General features: G+C 40.9%; 1 protein-coding gene across 1 annotated transcript in view; it reads left to right on the forward strand.

Annotated features, from left to right (window-relative positions):
• The window catches only part of thsd7ba (thrombospondin, type I, domain containing 7Ba), a 279,775-nt gene that overhangs the window by 177,949 nt on the left and 75,694 nt on the right, over positions 1 to 26,132 (forward strand). The window contains exons 12-16 of the mRNA XM_060877047.1: positions 639 to 771; positions 2,559 to 2,662; positions 13,550 to 13,741; positions 21,111 to 21,377; positions 22,255 to 22,433. Of these exons, the coding sequence (XP_060733030.1) occupies positions 639 to 771; positions 2,559 to 2,662; positions 13,550 to 13,741; positions 21,111 to 21,377; positions 22,255 to 22,433 (875 nt within the window). The remainder of the gene's footprint in view (positions 1 to 638; positions 772 to 2,558; positions 2,663 to 13,549; positions 13,742 to 21,110; positions 21,378 to 22,254; positions 22,434 to 26,132) is intronic.

Here is a 26,132-nt window from a genome sequence, read left to right on the forward strand (position 1 = left end):
ATCAAGGCAGGATACACCCTGGACAGAGTGCCAACCCATCGCAGGGCACACACATACACACTCATTCACTCACGCAATCACACACTACGGACAATTTTCCAGAGATGCCAATCAACCTACCATGCATGTCTTTGGACCGGGGGAGGAAACCCCCGAGGCACGGGGAGAACATGCAAACTCCACACACACAAGGCGGAGGCAGGAATCGAACCCCCAACCCTGGAGGTGTGAGGCGAACGTGCTAACCACTAAGCCACGGTGCCCCCTACACTCCAAATTATTACTCATTATTTTCTTCTCAATAACTTAAACGTTTAACATGTTTGTTTTTGCTGAATCCTTAAAAGGTTCTTTAAGGCATCATTGGATAATTAATGGATCTGAGCAATCAATGGACCCAGAAGAGAAGCCTCTCTGTTGTAGGACTCAGACCAGACCAGACCTTGCTGAGCTTTCTTTAGTATTCTTTCCATTCCATCTAACACTATAAAGCGATGGATTTAAATAGAACCCTTTTAGAAAGCTTAGAACCCATCCAAAGTTCCGTTGAGGAACCTAATTTTTTTCCTTCTGGTTTTCTAAATATTTACCACCTGCTATCTAACTTGGACACCATGTTCTTTTTCCTCTCATTCTAGCTAACGCGACCATGCCCACTCAGTCACGCTACAGGATGGTGGTCCAGCGAGCAGTCGGCGGGGGTCACGAGTGTCCTGATACCATGTTTGAGGAGAGGGAGTGTGAACCACTTCCCGTGTGTCCTACCTACAGGTCAGGTTTCAACACCTCTGCCGTGTATCGCACTACATGCTTCTACTTCCTTCCACAATCGCATGGTTTCTTTCAGGTCCAATAACGTATTCCCATTTACTTGTTCTGTTGTTTCCAAATCTTGACCTCCTAACCGTGACTCTACTGAGGTAGTCTAAAAAATGTTCCTGCTTCGTCTCGTTCATCCTCTGGCCATGGTCTTCATCCTGAGTGACCCAGGTGCCTGTGTACTCCTCTGTGTACTCCTCAGACAGAGTTTTTTTTTGCTAAAGACATTTTTCAGAGCAAGCTACAGTACAGTATGGATCAAACTGGTGCTCACTACATTCACTCGATAAGACCTGGAATGATTACAGCCAAAGAAAAACCCTTTGCATAGAGAGAAACAGTCAGAGTCCAGCTCAAAAAACTCCCACATCACCTTCCCTCACCTCTGAGCGCTGCGCTTCTCCGACCTTAAACCTTTTTATTCAGTCTTAACAGCACAGCAAGTTTGGTGTGAGATGTTTTACACCTTGAATGTGAGTTCATATAAAAAAGATCCCAGTGTCAAATTGAGTAACTTAGTGGATGTTAGCAGACATTAGTGTGTCCTGCACTCTATACTGTATGACTCTCCAGCTCACAGTACAGCTGCTGGTTATATGAGTACAGAGAGCAGAGTCACTCCACTTACCAACAGTTGTTGATGTGTTGCCACAGCAGATGAACGCAGGTTTTACACCTGATGCCCTTCCTTAAGCAACCCACCCATTTTATCCGGGCTTGGGACCGGCACTGAGAGTTAGCTATTCAGTGTCTGGGATAGATTCTTTCTTGGGACTCAAACCCAGGCCTCGGCAATGAGAACGCAGGATCCTGCTGCTGGCCCACCAGAAGATTCACTTGTCTTACCACCAGTAAACTCTGTTAAACCTGACTGACCACCATTGTTCCATTGACTGACCACTATTGGACCTACCATCCAATCACTGACCATCATTATTTTTGACAGCCAATAACTGATTGTTATTGTTTGACCATTTTTTGGGTCTTGTTTTGTTCACCTTCTTGTGGATGTTTGAGGACATATTATGTCTTTTTCTCTTGAAATCACTTAGCAGCACCATTAGATTAGTTGTTGTGCACTTTTAAAGAAATGAGGCTGCTTAGGATGTGTTTAGCACCTTAGGACATTCATTACGTTTCCATGTTTCTTAATTCCACTTTAAATGCCACATCAGATTGTTTTCCATCAGTCTTTCACTGCATAGCGACAATCACTGTCCAGTTTCATCGCAGGCTACTAGGCAAAATGAAGAAGGTTCTGCCCACTTCACAATCGTGTCATATATAAACCTGAAAAGCTTTTCTGTGGAAGTGTATCATAAACATTTATGTATCTATTCAAAGCGTATTAGCCACACTAGCTAGAGAGATAATACATGCAGTCACTTCTGTGTTTAAACTTTTACTCCTCAGTATCTTTTTTGCCTTTTTTAATCCAGGAAACAAACGCTAATCACCTTAGCCCTGCTCGGCTTTACCGTTATCCCTCTTCCAGCTTTTTAACTCGGTCACAGATGTAATTACAAACACAGATTGTTTACACCATATGATCTGTGAGCATGTTTGACTTTGTGTGAATATTTATGTGTTCACGCATCGTGTCAACACTTCGACTCTCCTGATTTGCATTTTAAATAGAAAAGTATTAGTGATTATAGCTTTTGGAAACAGCCGTGGTGTTTGGTGAGCGGGTGAAGCAGCACGGCGATGCCAACCGTCTGACTGGTTACCCCTCACAGGTGGAGGACACACAAATGGCAGCCGTGTACACTGGTGCCGGAGTCAGTCCTGCAGGGAACGCTAGGAGTGAGGGAAGCATGTGGAAGAGGCTTGGAGAAGAGAGGTAACACACATTCACACATATGAGGGTTAACAGGCTGATACACAAACTGAATTCTGTACCCAGGTGTGTCAGTGTGGGGCAGTGGGTTCGTCATTTCTACCTGATGAACATGAATGAATATACTCGTGCCGAAAAGGGTTCAGTAAAAATAAACTATTACAGAAGACAGACAGTGGACTGGGCTTTCCTCTGCTGAAAGCTTTTATTTATTTATTTATTTATTTATTTTTTCCATACTTTTATTTTTTGCACATCTTAGATTCCTCCCTGAAATTTTTGCCCCTTATTTTCATTTACATGTAACATAATGTAACATTATATAACATTATGCAACATAATGGGAACATAACAAAATGCAACACTACAAAATGGAACAGTACAAAATGGAACACGGTAACAAAATGAAACAATACAAAATGTATTGTAACACGGTAACAAAACAAAAAATAACAAAATGAAACAATACAAAATGTAACACGGTAACAAAACAAAAAACAAAATGTAACAGAACAAAATGTAACAGTACAAAATGTAACACGGTAACAAAACAAAAATTAACAAAATGAAACAATACAAAATGTAACCGTAACAAAACAAAAAACAAAATGTAACAGTACAAAATGTAACAGTACAAAATGTAACACGGTAACAAAACAAAAATTAACAAAATGAAACAATACAAAATGTAACATGGTAACAAAACAAAAATAAAATATAACAGAACAAAATGTAACAATACAAAATATAACAGTACAAAATGTAACATGGTAACAAAACAAAAAATAAAATATAACATTACAAAGTCTAATAAAATGTAACATAATGTAAAAGAAAATATAGTGTAATAAGTATAATCCAATGTAGCTTAGCCAAGTGCAACACATTTATAACAAATAACACACAATTTATAACACACAAGCATAACAAATATTACCTTCATAACCATAATAACAAAATGTATTGAAATAAAATCTAACCTGTTGTAACAGTTAACTGACTGTTTCTTCTCCTCCACACTGTATTTTTGGACGTAGTAAAAAAAGACTCTTCTTCATTTTCTCCTCTACAACATTTCAGCTCTCTCCAGATGTGCGATGTTTCTGTTCCCCCTGTGACCATAACGGAGCAGGAATCACTTCAGGAAATGTTCCAACCACTTTTACCTAATAGGGTTGACATTTTCATCGACCTTCCCCCGGTCAGTACAGCGGAGTTGTCGGGGGTCACATATCGAGTGGCTTCGTTAAAATTAATGAGGTGATTCACTAGAAATTATAAGAATAATAATAAAAAAAAAGTCATCTTACAGGAGAAAAACGTGAAGCTCCACAATCTGCAGACTTATCCTAAAACTTATTATATTTCAAATGACAGATGACTGAAGCTCCGGACCACAGACAGGCTGTTAAACCATTTAATAACTAACATAATGATGTCCAGCTTTATCCCTCCATCATTTTATTGTTAATAATATTAGCTAAACCATATGAATGTGAGGACATTAATGTACCATTATTATCAGTCATTAAAATTCCCACAGAGAGAACATACATTATAGCGGCTCATGAATTAAGTTAATGAATCGGATAGATAATTAAATATGATGTTTTATACATCAGTGCTGTCTTTTTTATTTATTTATTTATTTATTTATTTATTATTTGTTTGTTTGTTTGTTTATTTACTTTTTATGCTTTATAATTCTTAACTATTACAGTTCAACAAGTCTCAAATTTTGCATATAATCTCAAACAATCCACAGGTTTCTTCTTCTTCTTCTTCTTCTTCTTCTTCTTATTATTATTATTATTATTATTATTATTATTATTATTATTATTATTATTATTATTATTTAAATATAAATTATATTGATATGTATTGTGTATCATTTTATTATTTTATGTATCTCTCTTTTATTTAATACTTCTACTACTAATATTAATACAATTTCAGCATTTTAGGGGCCAAGCACCCAGACTCTGTGAACCACACAGCTAGTTGTCTAAGCAATCACAAGAAAGCTCAGCCGTGACTTTAAAACTACAGGATACAAAGCTGTGTGTAGTATCATTCATGATGTGTATGTTTAGATTGTGGACACTGGTGGACTGTAGGTAAGATCTAGATGGGCTGCAGGGTGGTGTTGTGGCGTAGCTGCCTTCAGTACTCCGACCTGTGCTGTTGTCTTCTGCTACGTTGATGTTTATACAGTTGTCAGATGATGTGAGTCAAATCTGCTGAAGATTAGACAAAGTGTGTGTCTATTCAGGGTGCGGTTCTGAAGATACTTAACAAGTTTCATGATGATATGATGCTAGACGCGTTCCTGAGATACTCTCTCATATTCCGTCTATTAATTTATTTATTTTCCCCCGTTTGCCAGCACGCGACCGCAGAACAGTTCTTAGTTTGTTTAGACAGGTCTCAAGATGATGTAAATCAAATCTGATGAAGATTAAACAAAATTTGGAGGACGTGTTGCAAATATGCCAGTTCGATGGAAAGATTTGCGAGCATGTTATTGTAACCTTTGACCAGTAGGTGGTGCTGGCAAAAGATTTGTTGCCTAGCCTTAGGTCATGATCCTGAAATGACCTAACAAGATCTGAGTCAGTGAGCAAAATCGCTGCTGATGTACAGAGTCACTTCCTGTTTGGTGGCTGAATTGAAGCTCGTGAACTGAAGCCATGGTGTTTGTTATATTTGTTATATAAAGCTTGTCATTAAGTTTGTCTGACAGGGCTGAAGGTTTTGGTCTTTTAATAACGCATTATGATAAATGTGTCTAACTTTTACATCTCTAGTTCATACAAATAACAAAGTATTTGATGTAAATTTCTTCTAAATAACACTTTGTTATTGTCCTGTGCTCAGATCATCATCATCATCATCATCATCATCGTCATCATCGTCATCATCATCATCACTTTAACGCAAATAGGGTTAGCAATAAAAGTCTGCAGACTGTAAGTTTTGTCTGAATATGTTTTCAGAAGAATCTGTTCAAGTTTGTCGTTGTAGACCACAAGCTTTTAACCAACAACTTTGTTCAGTAGATGATAATTGGTTCAGTTAGTGTTCGTTAGCGTATATTTCCGCCCTTACGGAGGAAAGCGTCTTCGTTAATTGGCTAGAGAAAAAGTGGGCGGAGTTTTTGTGTTAGCAACTTTGAGTTGCTAATCCAGTAATTTATTAGGTTTCTTTATGTAATTTGATGTATTTGCATTTTGTTTGCGATCATTTTACTCTAATGAGTTTACAAATTTCTTTCCGCCAAAGTTTTGTTAGTGTAGCTGAAAAAATATTTCACCTCAGACATTGAGTGTGTTTCGTTAACGTTCTTCGTTAAGGACCAGGTGTGGAATATCTCCTAACGTGGGAAAAGTTTACTACTGTTAGTCACGTGAAGTGAAGGACTGTGTTCACGAGGACTGTGTTCACCAGGACTGTGTTCACCAGGACTGTGTTCACGTCTCAGACCTGTACCAGGTGTTTGTGTGTGCGTGCCCCAATTTAGTTTAATGTTTAGTTTAATTAGTTTAACATTTGGAGTATCCGATTGTTAGTTTTGAGTTTTTAGGATTTTTTGTAAATGAATGTTGTTAATTGTGGTTCACTCCTCGTGAGTTGATTATAGTTTATCGTATTGTAATTATATGTAATTTATTTTATTGAGAGAAACAGTTAAGGCAATTATTAAGTGGAGAGACTAACTTTTAGTAACCTGCTGCTTCACTGTGTATAGTGAGTGTGGTGTAGGGGGCGTTTCTTCATCATCATCATCATCATCATCATCATCATCACCATGATGCTCATTTCTTTACTCAGCTCTCACTCATTCACACAGTTTCTAGAAGGTTCTCTGTTTCGGTTTATTTCACCCTGGGCGTCAGGATAGATTTGTGTTTCACAGTAAACTTATCTGAAATGATTTGATCGACTCTTATCTTAATCCTCCACCATGTGCCTATGAGCTGTGGTCTAATCACACTGAGGATCATCCCATCAGTCACACTGTCGCTTCTCTGGACCAAACAGCTCCATCATCCATCCAGCTGAAGATCTTACTGTGACTTTAAAATGAGCACAATTACCAAATATCTAATAAATATTTTACTAAGAATCTTCTTAGGATGAAATCTTCACTTAATCACTTCCTGTGATCAGTTTAAAATATCATAGCTATAAAGACCTTCATCCTAGAACAGAGATGACCGATTTTTCAAATATTGACCATAAAATGATGCACTGAAACTTTAGGATTGATTTTTTTTCTGAAGATTTTTTTCCTCAGTGTAAAGTTATATCACACACTATTTTTCTCCTCGTGAGTCTGATAAATTAATATTTAATAATTGAAAACGAGCATTTGGAAACGGATTGTAGCTACAGGAGAGAAGAGAGATTAGATTAGTGCTGGAAAAATACCACAATGTAATAATATCATGATCAATTTTTTTAACAGTTCACTTATCCGAAGACCTGCAGATCGCAGTGTTTTTATTTATTTACCCTCTGACTTTGGAGGATTAGAGAAACAATTTGACCAAATTTGGGTCAGCCATCTTGGCAGTGGCGGAGCCAGAGGGGTGTCCGGGGTGGCACTGAACACCCCTGACATCTGATTGGCCACCCAAGGTGCCAACCCCGATTTTTTATTTGATAGCATTGGAAGTTTGATGCTGAACGACATCTCATTTTACCTATCAAAATAAGTCTTCGTTTGACGTTTGGTCGCGGCGCCGCTCAACATTTCAAATCCATCAATCAATGAGAAGAAAGAGTTGAGAGGTAGAGAAGAATACTGTAACAGACTAATACTAAAACATCAAATTTCGGTAAGTTTTGAGATTAAACATCTGGATTTAATTTTCCAGAAAAATATTTCGAAAGTTACGTCGCTATATAAATTGACGTTAGATGCAATTAACAGATTAATCAGACAAAAGAGATCGGTTCGTTCCCCAGTTTAGCCATAATATAAGTACATTACCCCCTAAAGTTGCCATGGCCACCCCATGTATAAAACTCTAGTTCCGCCACTGCATCTTGGCTCCTGAAAATGCTGCTTACACAGATTTTATAATAAGAAATGTTATTATTTTTTTTAAGATTAATAAAACATTTCTTGATTATTTGTATTATGCCCGGTGATAGGGGGCACGGTGGCTTAGTGGTTAGCACATTCTCCTCACACCTCCAGGGTCAGGGTTCGATTCCCGCCTCCACCTTGTGTGTATGTGGAGTTTGCATTTCTCCCCGTGCCTCTGGGGTTTCCTCCGGGTACTCTGGTTTCCTCCCCCGGTCCAAAGACATGCATGGTAGGTGTGTGCGTGTGTGTGTGCCCTGCGATGGGTTGGCACTCTGTCCAGGGGGTATCCTGCCTTGATGCCCGATGACGCCTGAGATAGGCACAGGCTCCCGAGGTAGTTCGGATAAGCGGTAGAAAATGAATGAATGAATGCCCGGTGATTTCCGCAGCCAATCAGTGACGATCTGGTCAGGTGACGCATACATCAGTCTCATCTTAGCAGGTTAAAATGCTTACAAATCAGTATCCAAGCTAGCTGGATGTGTATGTGTACGTTAGTCATACAGTATAAACAACACAGTTTTGAGTGGCTGTGCTAAGCTGTGCTAGTCTAGTGTGGTAAGATGCTGTAGTATTGTGTAGCAAACCACGGAAACTGTGTCTTCAGTGAATAAAGGCACGTTGAATAAAGTGTGAGTATTTGCTTTTTAGTCAAAAAAAGAACATCGCCTGCAGCAAAGTCAGGATGTCTATAGTGATAGCTTAGCGCTAGCTCGCTGCAGTACATCTGGCTGTCGTAAAGCCCTTATAGCGAGTCATTTAATAGAAATTTGATTCTCCAATTACTGCCTTTTATGAGACTCTCCCATAAAGCAGGCAGTCGGATGAAAAGGCGGCGCGTCGAGTCACTCGTGCCCCCGAGTCGGCGCCATTAACGAGAGCGGAACAGAAAAGTTTGACGAGCTCTTTGGAAGGGGCGAGAAAAGTTCCTCGGCATGTCCTTTTGAGCAGTCAGCAAACACTGTCACCTTTGTAAGCGCCTGCATTATTAAAGCTGATGCCTGTGACAAGTCGGGATAAGAATAAAATCTTAATGACTCGGATTGTGGGGGGGAGAGAAGAGGAAGTGCTGCACAGATGGAGAGGAAAGAGAGAGAGAGAGAGAGAGAGATGGAGAGAGGGAACAGAAATAATTGTGCTAAAAATGGACGTTTGTGTCACCCCTTCTGTTTGAGAAGACACAGGAGGAGAGATGTGAGGAGCGAAACCACAGAAAGACGCACAGCTCCTTTTTACATGCCTTAAATTCACACTAGTTCTTCCTTTAATTGTTGGAATGTCGTCGGATCTATAAGTGACGTCTATACAACTACAACTAGCACATACACAACACACAGTAACACACTTTTACAGATAAATAATCCACAACAGAGTTGCAGCTCGTCACAAAGCTTTTTAACCTTTTAATAAAGAGCAGAAACACCGTACACTTTACACACTCGTTCACCTGCTCCCTCTCTTCTCTCTCTCCAGTTTAATAAGATAAAATATAACATTCAGATTAGGATTTTACTGAGAAACCACAAAGATGTGTGAAATCCTCTGTCCTGAAGATGAAGAAGGTCCAGCTTTACCTCTGACTGGTACACAGAGCTCACACTGGAGACTCCTTCACCACATCATACACACAGCTGTCTCTATTTCCTGTCTTTTTCCCTTCTTTCTGATCCTATTTCTATATCTGTCCTGCTTCTGTATGTCTTCCCTGATTCTACTTTCTCTACGTCCTGCCTCTTTACTGTCTCTGCTTCATGTCTCTTTCATTTTCTCCAGTTTCCTGTCTCTGCTTCCTGCCCCTTTTCTGTCTCTGCTTCCTGCCTCTTTCCTTTCTCCAGTTTCCTGTCTTTGCTTCCTGCCCCTTTCCTGTCTCTGCTTCCTGCCCCTTTCCTGTCTCTGCTTCCTGCCCCTTTCCTGTCTCTGCTTCCTGCCCCTTTTCTGTCTCTGCTTCCTGCCGCTTTCCTGTCTCTGCTTCCTGCCCCTTTCCTGTCTCTGCTTCCTGCCCCTTTTCTGTCTCTGCTTCCTGCCTCTTTCCTTTCTCCAGTTTCCTGTCTCTGCTTCCTGCCCCTTTTCTGTCTCTGCTTCCTGCCTCTTTCCTTTCTCCAGTTTCCTGTCTCTGCTCCCTGCCTCTTTCCTGCCTCTGCTTCCTGCCTCTTTCCTTTCTCCAGCTTCCTGATTCTACTTCCTGCCTCTTTCCTGTGTCTATCTCCTGCCCATTGTTCCTGGTTTCTGTCTGTAGTGTCCTGTTTGTACTTCCTGTCTCTCTTTTCTTTTCCTGCCTCTTTAACCATCTCTATTTTCTGTCTCTTTCTTCCCTTCCTGCCTTTTTCCTGTTTCACTTTGTTTCTTTCCTGTCTCTACTTTCTGACTCTAACCAGGTAAAGCTTTAATTAGCTCTGAACTAGTAAGAAATCCTTCCACACGAATCTCTGATGTGTTTCTGTGCCACATAGTGACTCTGATATAAAAGACAAATGATTCTCAATGTGTTCAGGACCATAAGATCTGACACCGAAGCCAGCCGCAGTCTTCCTCTTTCTCCCTCGGGTCTGACCCCATCACATGAAGCAGTAGTGTTCCTCTCCTCAGGCACCAGGAGCTTTGGGGTTTCGATTATTTCTGAAATATCAGATGTGTCTGTGGGAAGTGACGTCTGATTTAATCTCCACACACACTGGAGCTCCTCTCACCTGACCCTGGATTCATTAAACCTGCATTATTCTAGATCATTAGAAAGACTGTAGACATTTAAATAATTATATAATAAAGCCTCTCTCTATTTTTTCTTGTCTTCACGTCTACTTCTTCATCCTTCTACTTCCTGTTTCTTTCCAGCTTGTGCTTCATGAGGTTTTCTGCTTCCTTCATTTCCTGTTGCTCTATATCCATCTACTTCCCAATTTTCTTTACTTCGTTACTTCCTGTTTCCGCTCTCTAACCTGTTTGTCCATTTTATCGTTGTATGACTATTTCCTGATTTCTATCCTTCCTCAGCCTCTTTCTTGCCTCAGTCTTCTATCTCTTTCCGATCTTCACGTTCCGCTACGTCCTGTTTGTACTTCCTGTCACTGGCACGTCTCCACGTTCTGCCTTTTTATTGTTTATACTTTCTTCCTCATTCATGACTCTTTTTCCTGTCTCTTTCTTGTCATGTTTTTCTATCTTCCTTTTCTTTCTCTTTTTCGTCTTTCTTTTTTCTTTCCTCATGTTGTCTTTACCTCCTTCCTCATTTTTTCCACCTCTACTTCTTGCATTTTGTCTTACTTTCACTTCTGCCTCTTTCCTATCTCTACTTTTTCCCCCTGCATCACACTCCTTTCCTTTCTCTTTTTTCTTTCTCTTAAAGGTTGCCTTTTATTTTTTTTTACATCCTGCTTCTTTTATCTGATTAGCTTTTTATTTCTATTAATTTTTTTTTGTTTGTTTCTTATTTCTGAAGCGAAAGATTTTAGATTGGGGGCACAGTGGCTTAGTGGTTAGCACGTTCGCCTCACACCGCCAGGGTTGGTGGTTCGATTCCCACCTCCACCTTGTGTGTGTGGAGTTTGCATGTTCTCCCCGTGCCTCGGGGGTTTCCTCCGGGTACTCCGGTTTCCTCCCCCGGTCCAAAGACATGCATGGTAGGTTGATTGGCATCTCTGGAAAATTGTCCGTAGTGTGTGATTGCGTGAGTGAATGAGAGTGTGTGTGTGTGCCCTGCGATGGGTTGGCACTCTGTCCAGGATGTATCCTGCCTTGATGCCCGATGATGCCTGAGATAGGCACAGGCTCCCCGTGACCCGAGGTAGTTCGGATAAGCGGTAGAAGATGAATGAATGAATGAACTTTAGAGTTGAGTTTGTGCACCTCTTTTTCTCCTTAAATAAATAAATAACTGGAAAAAATCACTGTATAATAATTTGTATTTGTTTATTTTCTAAACTAGTGTGTCTGTACTCAGCACATATATTGTGTAGCTGCAGAGTAATATTTATAATAGATGTGATCTTCATTAAGTCGCAGTTGTGTAGCTCAGAGCTTGTTAGTCATCTGCTCAGTAGTGTTGGTGTTCCAGCAGCTTCCAGATCCTCATGAGAACTGAACTCTCCTGTTCCATGATCCTCATCTCACACGGTTCCACTGAAGTTGTCCCTGTGCCTGAGTTGTGTAACGTTCTTCTTTCTGAGCTTTAAATGGATGCATCGACTCCGGCGCTCATTTCACTCCTACGCTACACGCTGCACGAACAACCTGCTGATGCTAATGTCAGAAAAGTGCTTTAAAATGTCAGCGTGCTGCAGAATAAAGTCCAGAGGGCCTTCGCTCGTCTCCTCAAAACCTGTCAGCGAGTAAAAACATTAGTAGGAGGGAAACATGTAATAAAGGCACCTGAAAGGGTAACTGCTGGCTGAAGCTCCTAATTTTCCATCTTTTACTAGAAGATGTTAAGTGGAGTTAAAAAGCCGAAGGAGGAGACGCGAGAAACATTTGTGCTGTCTGTCAGATTCCAAACATCCAGGTGAAGATGGGAGATAAAAGAAAAGAGCATATTATCTCATTATATACAATCTTGAAAATAAAGGCTCCAGGAAGAACCAGAAAAGGAGATTTTGTATTCCTCCTTCCACCAGAACGAACAGGGTGCTGGTTCAGAGCTAGTGCTGGTTTGAAGTTGGTTCCACTACCGAGCCTTCTATGAACCGGTTTGCCTTTCCATGGGCTAAAAAGCCATCACAGGGTCAAGTGTTACATCACTGTATACAACCTTATACAGAAACGTTAGCGCAGCAGCAAACACAAACACAACATCAACAATGCTGGATGTTGCTTTACTGTTAATGCTCATGGCTTCACGAACCTACATCGGCATCCAAACGCAGAGAATCCTGATTTAAAATGATTTAAAAACGGCGCTAACGACGTTCTCTTTTGTCTCGTTGGTCACAGTAACCCCACCCCCTGACGCAAGCGGTTCTTAAGTCTAGACCAGCAATGTTTTGGTGCTACTTAAGAACCTCTTTTCCTTTGAGTGTCGAAAAAGAAAGAACTGATTTTAAATTAGGTTCTGGCTCTGAACCAGCACTCAAACTGCCTTGGTGGAAAAGGGGCAATAGAGATCTATAGAGGAACCAGTAAACAGACCTTGAAAGAAACCCTTATATTTTAGTGCCATAAAGAAGCTTTTTTCATTACAGAGAACCTCGTGTTCAGTGAGAAGGTTCCATGGATGTTAAAGGTTCTTCATAGAGCCGTCCATCGTGACCAAGAACCATGTAACAACCTTTATTTAAGAGTGTGAGCGGTGTAATGGCACAGATCCACCTGTCATAAGCTCTTATTAATCAGTCACTTCATTCATTAAATAATTTGTTGATTCATTTGTTTTTCTTTCCTTAATGCACATAAACATACATCAGCATCTGCAAAGAGTCTGAGATGTGACCTCGAACTGCGGGAAAAATTAGTCACTCATGCTAGCTTTAATTTATGTATTTGGGTTTTTAACAGTTATTAGAAATTAAATACTGCTTAAGTAACAAAACAAACAAACAAAACTAGAGACTATAAACAAGACGCAATCAACGACCCCCCTTAAAATAGACACAAATTTAATTTTAAATTTGCAGAAATTGTACAGTATCAAAATAAGAAAAAATATATAACAATAATAAATCTAATTTCACTTAAGATTTATTTGGCAAACAGAAGCCAGGATGTTTTTTTTTTTTTTTTTTTTTTTTTTTTATACATCACACCTTATTAATCTGTAGCTGAATGTTTATGCCATGTTTAAAATTATGTGTGTTTTGTGTTACCAGCACTGAGCTGTGTAGACGACGAAAACGAGCCAGTGGGCGTGTCTGAGTGTGTGCAGTGGGCGGGGCCGACACCACCTCAAGTGCAGACCTGCTGGATTTCCTGTAAGGACGACTGTACCTTCAGTCCCTGGTCCAAGTTTACAGAGTGTTCAGGCTGCGAAGGGACACGCACTCGCAAACGTAGTGTCACAGGTCAGACACACACACACACACACACACACACACTCATCATCATCAGGACATTGTTCACTAACACCAGGGCAAGAAGAATTAAACTAACCCTGTTCTAACACATGGGTCCATTCTGTGTAGAAGGACAAAGGCTTTTGTTAGAAAATATGTGGCTTTGCGTTATGTGGTCGTTTTTCCCCAAAACACAAAAAAAAACTCACCCAAATATAAACAACATTGAGATAAATGAACAATAAACCTGCTACAATAAACATTCACAGTAAAACATCGGAATACGCTGCGAGTTCTCACTCAAATATATACAAACAGAATTCTATTTCTTTAAATCGAAACAACCTTGAGTCAATCAGCATAAGAATCTGAAATGATTGACAGCTGCGTAGGTGTTTGGAAATCCCACCCCTTTTCACTCATTTTATGTTAACTTTGGGACGATGCTCTCGTCTCCACCCGGAACATCTTCACTTCCTGTCACAGGAAAAGGAGAATTTGTTTAAATAATATCTGAATGAGGGGGGCACGATGGCTTAGTGGTTAGCACGTTCGCCTCACACCTCCAGGGTCGGGGTTCGATTCCCGCCTCCACCTTGTGTGTGTGTGTGTGTGTGTGTGTGTGTGTGCGCCCTGTGATGGGTTGGCACTCCGTCCAGGGTGTATCCTGCCTTGATGCCTGAGATAGGCACAGGCTCCCCGTGACCCGAGGTAGTTCGGATAAGCCGTAGAAGATGAATGAATGAATATCTGAATGAGTCTTGAAGTCTGCTATAAAGCCTGACATGCTAACAATTGTTCTTAAGACTGCTAGCTTATTGCTCACACAAAGAATCTACATCCAGTGACAGCAGACCCACAGGAACACTAACGTTAAAGCCAAGAGTCTTCTGCTGTGGAACACTCACTGCTGTCCACCCTGGTTCCAGTTCCAGCTTCTGCTGCTGTGTAAGCTCTGTTTTTTTTGGGGTTTTTTTTGTGGTTCAGATTAGATGAATCTCACAGTGTCTCGTTTTCTGTGAGAACAACCACATGACTTAAGCAGCTTTGGATCTTAATGACAACCAATCATCATTTTTTTTTTCTTTGGAAAAACAAACGTTTTGAAGCCAGAGAGCAGAGACGGCTCTAATCTCCTGCTGGAATTGTTCACAGTAGGTGATCTTTGAATATGGCAAATGAGTGTCACAACCAGAAAATGAGTGCAGAAAATGACTCCGCAGTCGCCTGGGAGGAGGCAGACGGGCGACAGGCGCTGAAAACTTTTTTCTTTTTCTTTTTTTTCTTTCTCTCATTTTTGCAGCATGGAGAGAATTAATCCTTCTGGAGCATTTAGACACCATTTTAACCTCCATGGCTGTGTCCCAAATCCTGGAAGTCGTGTCTAGTTAGTGCTGTTAATATAAATCAGCCATTCTAAATGAGTTTAAAAACCCTAAAAATCGAAGTCTTTTTAAAGTCTTCATGTTGTATATGATCTATATCTTCAGTGACAAATTTAAACTTTTTGCAGAAATAAAGTTTGAATAAATAAAGTTTAAAATACGGGGGGCACGATGGGTTAGTGGTTAGCACGTTCGCCTCACACCTCCAGGGTTGGGGGTTCGATTCCCTCCTCCGCCTTGTGTGTGTGGAGTTTGCATGTTCTCCCCGTGCCTCGGGGGTTTCCTCCGGGTACTCCGGTTTCCTCCCCCGGTCCAAAGACATGCATGGTAGGTTGATTGGCATCTCTGGAAAATTGTCCGTAGTGTGTGATTGCATGAGTGAATGAGAGTGTGTGTGTGCCCTGTGATGGGTTGGCACTCCGTCCAGGGTGTATCCTGCCTTGATGCCCGATGATGCCTGGATAACGAAAGGTTTGTCAAAGCTTCATTCTGATAGGAAATACTTTGTTGTTGGCTTCTACATAAAGTTAATAAAGGCACAGGGTCCTAACTCCAGTCCTGGAGAACACCTGTCAATCACATTTTAGTGTTTTACCTGCTCTATCATGCAAATCAGTGAACGAATTAGCTAATTAACAGCCCATCATGAGCAGGGGAAGCATTTAAATATGAATATTAGATAGGCACAGCCTCCCCGTGACCCGACGTAGTTCGGATAAGCGGTAGAAGATGAATGAATGAATGAATGAAAGTTTAAAATACTTCTGAAGGTCCTAATAAGTAGACTTTAGCTGCCAGCATATACAGTATGGTGTTAATGAGCCAATATTAATTAGCCAACCCTGTATCTACGGAGCCTGATGTTCCAGAGTACAATAATGCTAGTGTCCTGGGCATTGGTGGTCCAAATTCAGTCATGTTACTGAGTCCTACACAACCTTAAGTTCTTTGGTTCCTTTTGTTTTTGTAGACTTTTGAATCACAGCTTTCCAGAGAACTTCCTGTCGTTCATATTTAAATGCTTCCCCTGCTCATGATGGGCTGTTAATTAGCTAATTCGTTCATTGATTTGCATGATAGAGCAGGTGAAACACTAAAATGTGATTGACAGGTGTTCTCCAGGACTTTAGTTAGGACCCTGTGCCTTTATTAACTTTATGTAGAAGCCGACAACAGAGTATTTCCTATCAGAATGAAGCTTTGACAAACCTTTCGTTATCCAGAGTAGCTGTTTTTAGGGTTCTTTGGGAATTCCTGCTGCAGTCATTCAATCCTTGAGTTAGCTACTGATGCATCTTGTTTTTCTTGGTGATGTTCTTCTACTTGGACCAGAGTAAAACATTAGAAAAAGACCAGCTGCTAATTTTCCAGTCATCTGTCCAGTTTGTGTGAGTCTGTCCACTGTAGAATCAGGTTCCTGTTCCTGGCTGATGGAAGAAGAACCTGATGTGGTCTTCTGTTACAGCCAGTGTTGCCAGATTGGGTGGGTTCCCGCCCAATTGGGCTCCTTTTGGTCACGTCCGACCGGAAAAAAATGCATTGGGCGGGTCTTTAAAATTTTGGCTGGTTTTTGATGCAACAGGCGGGTTTTTATTTTTGACTATAGACAGTATTCTTTATTATTTGGATATACTTGGGGCGAGCCTGGTGCTCTCCAATGTGCGATTTGTTAGTCTGGTTGTTTAATAAGAAAAAAAATTGTGTGTTTTATTCTATAACAGTTTTTATAACAGTATGTATTTTGGGCTGGTATTTTGAATTGAAATGGGCGGGTTTTAAGCTGTAGTTGGGCTGGAAATCTTTAGTCCAATCTGGCAACACTGGTTAGAGCTCATCTATGTGTGTGTGTGTGTGTGTGTGTGTGTGTGTGTGTGTGTGTGTGTGTGTGTGTGTGTGTGTGTGTGTGTGCGCTCTTCTGCTCACCACATGCCATGGTCAAAGATCGTTTATTTTTCCCAGTTCTGATATTTGATGTTTCCTAGTATTCCTTTGTGACCGTTCACTCTAAAGTCGCCTCCACATCATCCGTAATGGCCGAGTGGAGTTTGATTTTGGATTGATTTATTTTTTGGCTCTAAAAGACTTTTTATTATTATCAGACTAAATTCCTATTTGTAAAACCTATCCTGTTTGTTCTAGAGACCTGGGATTAACTAGACTTTACAAGTCTGTTTGTGTTGGAAATTTGAGACCAGTAAATAAGCAGGAATTCATGAAACCAGTTTAAAGTAGGGGGGGCATGGTGGCTTAGTGGTTAGCACATTTGCCTCACACCTCCAGGGTTGGGGGTTCGATTCCCGCCTCCACCTTATGTGTGTGGAGTTTGCATGTTCTCCCCGTGCCTCGGGGGTTTCCTCCGGGTACTCCGGTTTCCTCCCCGGTCCAAAGACATGCATGGTATTTTGATTGGCATCTCTGGAAAATTGTCCGTAGTGTGTGATTGCGTGAGTGAATGAGAGTGTGTGTGTGTGCCCTGTGATGGGTTGGCACTCCGTCCAGGGTGTATCCTGCCTTGATGCCCGATGACGCCTGAGATAGACACAGGCTCCCCGTGACCTGAGGTAGTTCGGATAAGTGGTAGAAAATGAGTGAGAGTGAGTGAGTTTAAAGTATGAAGTTAATGCTGGTAATACCAACAGAGCTGTGAGTTCAGAAAAGAGAGAGTGATGTGTTACTGTTTCATCGATTTGTTTCAGAAACTGAGGTGTTATATTTCTCTAGTACTGCAGCAATTTACCTACAATTACATTATTTTTTATTTTTTAAGCAACAACATTTTGTAGTTTCTATCTGTTTAATTATATTTAATGTCCCCAAGTTTGTCTCCATTTTGCCTTTCTTTTGAAAAGACACTGGAGACTCCTTGAGACTACTGGAGACTTTGACACTGGAGATTCCTTACAGAAACTTTCACCATATCAAAGACTGCACACACTTGTGTCTGTATGTGGAGCATCCGACATCAAATTTCTGTGAATGAAAGTGACGTGACCTACGGCTAAGTACAGTGACCCGTACTCAGAATTCGTTCTCTGCATTTAACCCATCCAAAGTGAACACACACAGCAGTGAACACACACACACACACACCATGAACACACACCCGGAGCAGTGGGCAGCCATTTGTGCTGCGGTGCCTGGGGAGCAGTTGGGGGGGGTCGGTGCCTTGATCAAGGGCACCTCAGTCGTGGCCGGACCGAGACTTGAACCCACAACCTTAGGGTTAGGGGTCAAACTCTCTAACCATTAGGCCACGACTTCCCCCAAAAAACAAAAAAGCTTTCTATAGAAATGATTAGAATGATGGTGTTAATATAAATCTGCGGTGTGCAGCTTCATTACCGGCAGACTACCGGCAGTCATCTGACTAATTAGAAGAATTTAAGTGTCGTGGTATAACATGCATTAATGACCTGAGTGACTGTGAACATCAAACAGTTGTAAAGACTTCTCATTTTCTCTTCAGATTTGATCTGAAATGAGATATAAAGGCAGCGTGCTGAGTGACGCAGGTGGTGAAATTGACCGATTACAGAACGATTAAAGCTCAGTATGAGCTTCTCACATGCCTGAAGGCTAAATTCAGCTGTGATTTCTCAGCTGTGTAAAGTGACTCTGCTTTTTATGTTGTAAATGAAGTGGTGCACTGGTGATGGGGTGCATGCTAACATTATCCTGAGTACCAGACCACTTAGATATCAGTTTCACAGTGTACTCATCTGTCTGATAAAATATCTGGCCTGTGATGGCTATGAATCATCACAGGGTGAGTTTCTATGGAGTTTGAGCCAAGATCCACGACCCTTCTTACACAGTGGCCACATTATTGAATCATGAGTAATATAGAATAATATGAATATTTATATTTATATATATATATACACACACACACACACAATAGCAGTGCTGGATGCTGTATTCTGATTGGCCAGATCTGTAGACACTTTCTGCTTCAAATTATTTTTTTATTAATGCACTCATTCTATTTTTTTTGTACAGAGATGTTTAACATAACAATAAGTGAAGGAGTCTTGGCAGGACTTGGTGGTTAGTTGGTTAGCCTCATACCTCCAGCCTCGGGGGTTGACTTCCCGGCTCTCGCCTGTGTGTGTCAGGATTCAGCCCGGACTTTTGGCCACGTGCTTTTGTTTATGTTCTGTGTTCACGTGTCAACCCCGCCCTTGTCTCTTCCTCCCCCACCTTTGCACACCTGTTCCTTATGCATCTAATTATTATTAGTATTTGGGGTTTTCTTGTGTCCTGGGACCTGTTTCAGAAAGCAGGTTAAGTGAAAACTCTGAGCCCTATTCGGACGGGACTAGTTTTCCAAATGACGTTTGAGTTAGAATTTTTTTCAGCCGACGTCTGTCATTTCATGTATGGATTCGGACGGGACTAACATCTCTGTGTTTATTACAGAGGTAGGAGTGTCTGTGTTTTACATGGGGGCGTTGCACATGTCCAGGATGCGTGGATTGCGTATGGTCATATGACCGATCAATAAACTTGAATACCGGTGCGCTAGGGTTGATACGGTAGTTCACGTTGACCAAAACAGACAAGAAAACGCGTTTTGGAAAAAACATTTTCGGCAATCACAGACATTCCCATTCGGACAGGATTAGATTTCTCAGAAGAGCGCCGATTCTGCTGAAAAACAGTAGGTAATTTGCTCTGGAATTTTTACACAGGTCGTGTGAGAAAAAGACAGACATGGCAGATTCGGACGGGATTAAAATCACAAAGTACGTCTGTGAAACTGAAATTTCTCTTACGACCCCCTGTAAAACTAACTGTCCGAATAGTGCTTAAGTTAACCCTGAAATGAGGGAAACTCTGGGTTTTCCGTTTCAGAAAGGGAGGTATGTTAACCCCGAGAAAGCAGGTTAAGTTAAGCCCGTTTCTGAAAGAGAGGTAACTTATACTCAGTTACCATAGTAACTTACTCTGTGAACCTAACCTGGTCGGGAGCAGGTTTTCTTCAGTAAACCCAGAGTTTCTGTCAGGCTCCTCCCATTTTTAAAGAGGAAGCGACGTTTAAACACCTCATTCATTGCACACATTTCAGTTACACAGAGAGCAGCAAAGGGAATGTGGGATGTGGTAGCTCAGTGGTTAAGGTGTTTAAGTGGTTAAGGTGGTTAAGACTACTGATCAGAAGGTCATGGGTTCAAATCCCAGGTCCACCAAGCTGTTATTGCTGGGCCCCTGAGCAAGGCCCTTAACTCTCAATTGCTCAGTTGTATAAATTGAAACAAAATATAAGTCACTCTGGGTAAGGGGGTCTGCTAAATGCCGTAAATGTAAAATGAATGAAATGGGGTGTCCTTTTATGGACGATCCTGTTGATGAAGAGTCTGTATTAATTTGTAGGGTGTTACATTTACATCTACATTTATAGTTGTGGTGCACGCGCTTAACTCAGAGTCAGTCAATTTAGAGTTGATAAAATTAACTCATTTCAGCTGTTCTGTAACCTAAAACTCAATGTTTCTCATCTCAGGGTTTGTCAATTCAGGGTTCAAGTTTAAACTCAAGAGTTGTTTGAACCTCTTTTCTGAAACAGGCCCCTGGAGTTTTCTCTGGGTTCTGTTTCTTTCTCCAGTTCAAAGAGCTGTTTTATAGGCTGCTTGGAATCTCTGATTGTCCATAATCAGTGTGTACGATTGTGCCCTGCAATAGACTGGCATCCTGTCCAGAGTGTACCATGCCTTGTGCCCAGAGTCTCCTGGAATAGACTTCACGTTCCTTGACACCCAGTAGGATAAGTGTTGTAGAGAATGAATGGATGGACAGAGTCTCTGTTGTCAGAGATTTGTAACAGTCAGTGATAAAGTTGTAACTTTAAATGTTCAGAACAATTTTTTGTGGTTTCTCAGTGTCTCATTAACTGCAAAAGACAGACGAAGAGAAGTTAGGGTATGTAGGCTTGTAGCTGCAGTTCTTGCATGAAAGTAAGAACGGGAGCTAACTCTGTTTTCTCTCCTTCCCAGGGCGGAGCAGGAAGAGAGAACGCTGTCTTAAGGAGGACGTGTATCCACTGCTGGAATCTGAGCCGTGTGTGTGTGATGAGTTGATCTCAGAGCCATGGGGGAACTGGTCAGTGTGTATCCTTCCTAGTGCCACACCCCCTTTCTCAACACATGGATGGAGGGGTGGAAAGGAAGTACGTGAATGTGGGGAGGGAAAACGCTACCATGCAATAGCCTGCCTTGACCAGAAGAGACGTCTCCTGGACCCATCTCAGTGTGCTGAGACAGGTCAGTCTAGATCACCCATATCACCCCAGAACACAGGATAGTAATAGGAGCAGGTCATTCTTCAAACATCATACTGTAGCTACTCCCTCAAAGAAAGCCTAACCAAGTCCACCTATTTCCATATAATATATTTTCAGTCCTGGTTACTCTCTAGTAATTTTACAGAAATTCCCTCTACTCACACAAAGTCTGACCAATCTCAAACACTCCTCAAAAATGCCTTGACCATTTCCCACTTCCACAGAATCCAAGCCACTTTTACAGAAACTTTAAACCAATATTCCAAACACTCAGATAAAGTCTTGACTAATCCCCACACTTCAGCCTGACTAATCCGTACCACCATTGCAAACAGCTTGATCAATCCTTCCTACTCCTACAAGAGGTCTTGACCAATACCTATCACTCCCACCAAGCCTGACCAATCCCTTCCACTCCTGCAAACACCTTGATCATTTTTTCTTACTTCTACAGGAAGCCTTGACCAATCTATACCACACTCACAAAATATCTGACCATTCCCACCCACTCTTACCGCAAGTCTTAACCAATCCCTACTGATCCCACAGAAAGCTTGACCATTCTTTCCCTCTTCTGCTAACAGCTTGATTAATCCCTCCTGCTCATGCAGGAAGTCTGGAACAATCCCTAACATGCTCTCCGAAAGTCTGCCCAGCTCATTTTTTCCCCCTATCTTTGCTTACCTTACAATTTAGTTCTCCTCTTTACTATTATGCTCTGTCTTGGTTTCTCGCTCTAATGAGGGAGAGGATACAGTGAGTCATCTTCAGTAAATAAATATTCCTCTTTCGTCTCCTTGTGTCCTTCCACATTGCTCCGTCTCTTTCTCTGACTCTTCTTTTCTGTTCTGCTCCAGAACTTCAGGAGGAATCATGCTCCATCCCTTGCCCCCTGGACTGTCGTCTTAGCGTCTGGTCCGCCTGGTCCCCATGCAGTGTGTCCTGTGGCAGCGGGCTGAGAGTTCGCTCCAGATGGCTGCGGGAGAAACCGTTTAACGGGGGACGGCCGTGTCCAAAATTAGACCTGAAGAATCAGGTGAGGTGTGATTGAGAGAGGACAACGTACTCAGCAGCCACCACAATATAACAATTGCACGTATATAATATGAACCGACAGCAAGATAATTATAACCTCTCTAGTAGTAGCCTAATGACTTTTAAATATCTAGACATTAACAAGTAAACTGATGTTGGGAAATCTACTGTTGGTTTGCTTGTTAATGGCTTGCTATTTACATTAGACTATCTACAGTACATCGCGTCATTAAAATCTGGCTCAACGGTGATAGGGCAAGCATCAAAATTCACACATCCTGTTTAGAAATATCCTCATGACTTTGAGTACCTACATCAAGCTAAATGAAGCGGAAACTAATAGTTCATAGTAAACGGTATGTCAAGCTATAAAAGAGACAAGAAGGGCTGGTTATGATGATTGTGCTCAGCAGATCGCTTTGAGCCGGCAATGTCATTAAAAAAAAGCATGTCTTTCTTGAGTGTTACACACTTGGTCATCTTTAAGAAAGAAAAAAAAATGATAAGAATTTTTAAACATTTGTATGAGAGAGGAACAGCAAGGGATTGTGAAGTATAAATGTCATACCTGATTAGCTGTAGCTGGATCTGATTAATAACAATGATTTAAAAATCCAACTCCCTCTGAGTTGTATGTACTGTACAGTATTAACTGAAGCCCTAAACTCAATCTGATTACTTTTTTTTTTTTTTTAAACCTGCATAATCGGTACTACACTAAACACCATTTAAAGTAATCACTGTAACCATGGAAACTTAGCTGAACACTAATCACCGTGTATGAGTACATCATGCTATACTGTTGCTTGTTGAGCAACAATAGTAAATTTTAGTGTCTTTAAAGAAGCGGTGTGTATAAGTATAGTCTGTATTGCTGTTTTTGTTTATATTTTTTAACAATTCTAACAGTATAAAGAACAAAATGGGTGTCATTCCAGACTTAATTTTATTTAATTTCCCATGAGTCTACTGGGCAATAGAAGAGAATGCTTGTGGGAATCATTAGAGATGATGATTCTCGCTAATCACAACTTGGGGTTTGATAATTAAGCTCTTGGGGCAGTTGTAACTCAGTGGTTAAGACCGGGGACTGCTGATTAGCAGGTTGTGAGTTTGAATCCCACGAGCACCAAGCTGCTGCCTCTGGGCCCCTGAGCCCTTAACCCTCAACTGCTCAGTTGTACGAATGACCTAAGTTGATCTTTATAATATCGTCTGCCAAAAAAGTTCAGGGACTAAAGTGGAAAAGTGGTGTAATCTTTACTATAGACCCTATCTCAGACTTGGGCAGTGGCTGGATCTTGACCTTCAATAGAAGATCAACTTAAACTCCCTTGTTCTTATGTTCATGTCCTTGAAGTCCAGTGACTATGTGGTCAGTCTTGATGAGGCATCTGGATAGTTGAAGTGACCCATCATATGAGTGCAGAATAATCACTCAGCACTTTGACATGAAGAGTCCATTCTAAATAAGGCCTCCATTTTTCCACCACTGCCCATACCTCAGACAACCTTCAGACCTTTGCTACAGGTTCTCCCTGTATTTTTCCTCTCTCATTCTTCCCTCAGTGCCTGTACAGCTTGCATCCGTCTGTAATGTAATAGATTCTGGAAGTTTCATGTTCTCAGCACCCGTGCAGGTAAAAGGTTGTCTTCACACAACACACAATCAATACTCAATCAAACCTCTTTACACTTCACAGCATGGAATAATCAGGGATTGGCACCATCCTGCTAGACTGAAGCATCTCAGACCCTGTGTGGTGGCTCAGTGGGTAAAGCTCTGGGTTACAGATCAAATGGTTAAGGGTTCAGGCCCCAGCACTTAACCTTCTCTGCCCCAGATGACTGACTGTGTGACACTAACCCCAGACTTCTTAACAAACTGGGATATGCAAATGTAATATTTCACTGTGCTGTAATGTTTATGGTATTCTAGACTGTTTTTTGTAATCAAGAAGCCAAGGACAGCTCTCACCTTCTAAGGATTAGTCTTGACATCTTTACTAAGAAAATGTGGATTTGTATAAGAGGTTATATTCCTTATTCTTTCTATACTGACAATCTTGAGTTAAACCTGTTCTTTGGTCTGATGCAGTAATTGTTCCGAAGTCTGTTTACACTGTCTACAACAGTGACGATACTGTACTCCCACCACCACGCTTCACATCGGGAATTCATCACTTTACAGGAATGGAGTAGCTACAGGAAATCAATCCATCAATCAATCAATCAAATTTTATTTATAGAGCACCTTCCAACAGCCAAAAGGAGCACAAGGTGCTTTCCAGTGAAACAACAATAAAAAACAAAATCAATAAGAACACAATGAACATAAAATAGCAGTTGAAACAAGGTCTACATGTTAAAAGCTTGTATGAATAAATGAGTTTTCAACTGCGATTTAAAAACACTCAGCACAGTGATGGATCGTAAGTGTGCTGGAAGTGTGTTCCACAGCTTTGGTCCCTTGATGGCAAATGACCGGCCTCCAAACTTCTCATATTTGTATTTGGGAGTGACCAGAGAGGTATGACCAGAGGAGCGGAGAGATCTGGCTGGTTGGTAGACCTTTATTAATTCTGTGAGGTAGGCTTATACTCCACCCTAAACCGCACCGGACGCCAGTGAAGCGAGTGTTACTGGGCTTTGTTACTGGAAATGTTACTCGGCTTTATATTGTCAGTGCAGTTATAGCATTTTACTGGGGTTTATGAAAGCCAAACCTGTCCAGTGTGAATACAGATCATGGTCTAGATGGATAGAGAGAATTTGATCCAGCATTTAATCAGCCAGTGCCACATGTGTATATGATTTATGCTCTGCAGTCATCATAATGTTTTTATTACTAATACTATTTACTGTTAGGGGTATAAAAATATAAAGGTATAGAATATTAAATAAGTTAATAGCTATTTGTTTATTTAATAGTTTTCTGTCAATAACACAGCCTTATTTATTTGTATTATTAATGTGCAATCTGTAATTATTATAAATCAAACTCGTACAAAATGACATTCATCTTTTGTAGTTTGGGAAAAGTATTGCTGTGACTGGGACAGAAGCCTGTACTGATATTTTCTCTCTGGAACACACCTGATATATAAATATATAAAAAAGTGCTTTTTCTGGCTCCATGTTCATTCTCATACTAATGGATAATGCACTTTCATTTAGCGTAGCATGCTGAAGCATGTGCTTTCATTATTAGTCTGGACATAAACAAGCATCAGCCCTATTATATTAATGGAGACGTGTTTTTTATCCCCAATTTACTGAAGCTGTTCTCTACAAGAACGTAGAAAAACAACCCGACCCTCAGATTAAGAACACGACGAGTCCGTTGTAGCGTGCATGCGTTGAAAAGGATATGAACATTAGGGCAGATGAGAGGACTTGTCTTGTTTTATTTCTTCCTCCAGCTGCTGATGACTCTTTACCTCTGTTAATAGATCTGTTATCACAAACAAGATGTCTGCTTTTAAAACAATAGTAAAAGATGTTGATGTAAATTTGAGCCCAAATCAAGGAAACCAGGATTGATCAGCATTTTGCTGGCTTTGACCTTAATCCATCAACAGTTTTGTCATATAATGTGATTTCTCTTTTTATTTTCAGTCTTTACAGTAACAGATAGAAGTAACACGATCAATAAGGCTTGCTTACATCAGGGGCTTTCAAGCTTTTTTGAGACTGGGGT

Source organism: Tachysurus vachellii, chromosome 8 (genome assembly GCF_030014155.1).
Source record: "Tachysurus vachellii isolate PV-2020 chromosome 8, HZAU_Pvac_v1, whole genome shotgun sequence".
NCBI lineage: Eukaryota > Metazoa > Chordata > Actinopteri > Siluriformes > Bagridae > Tachysurus > Tachysurus vachellii.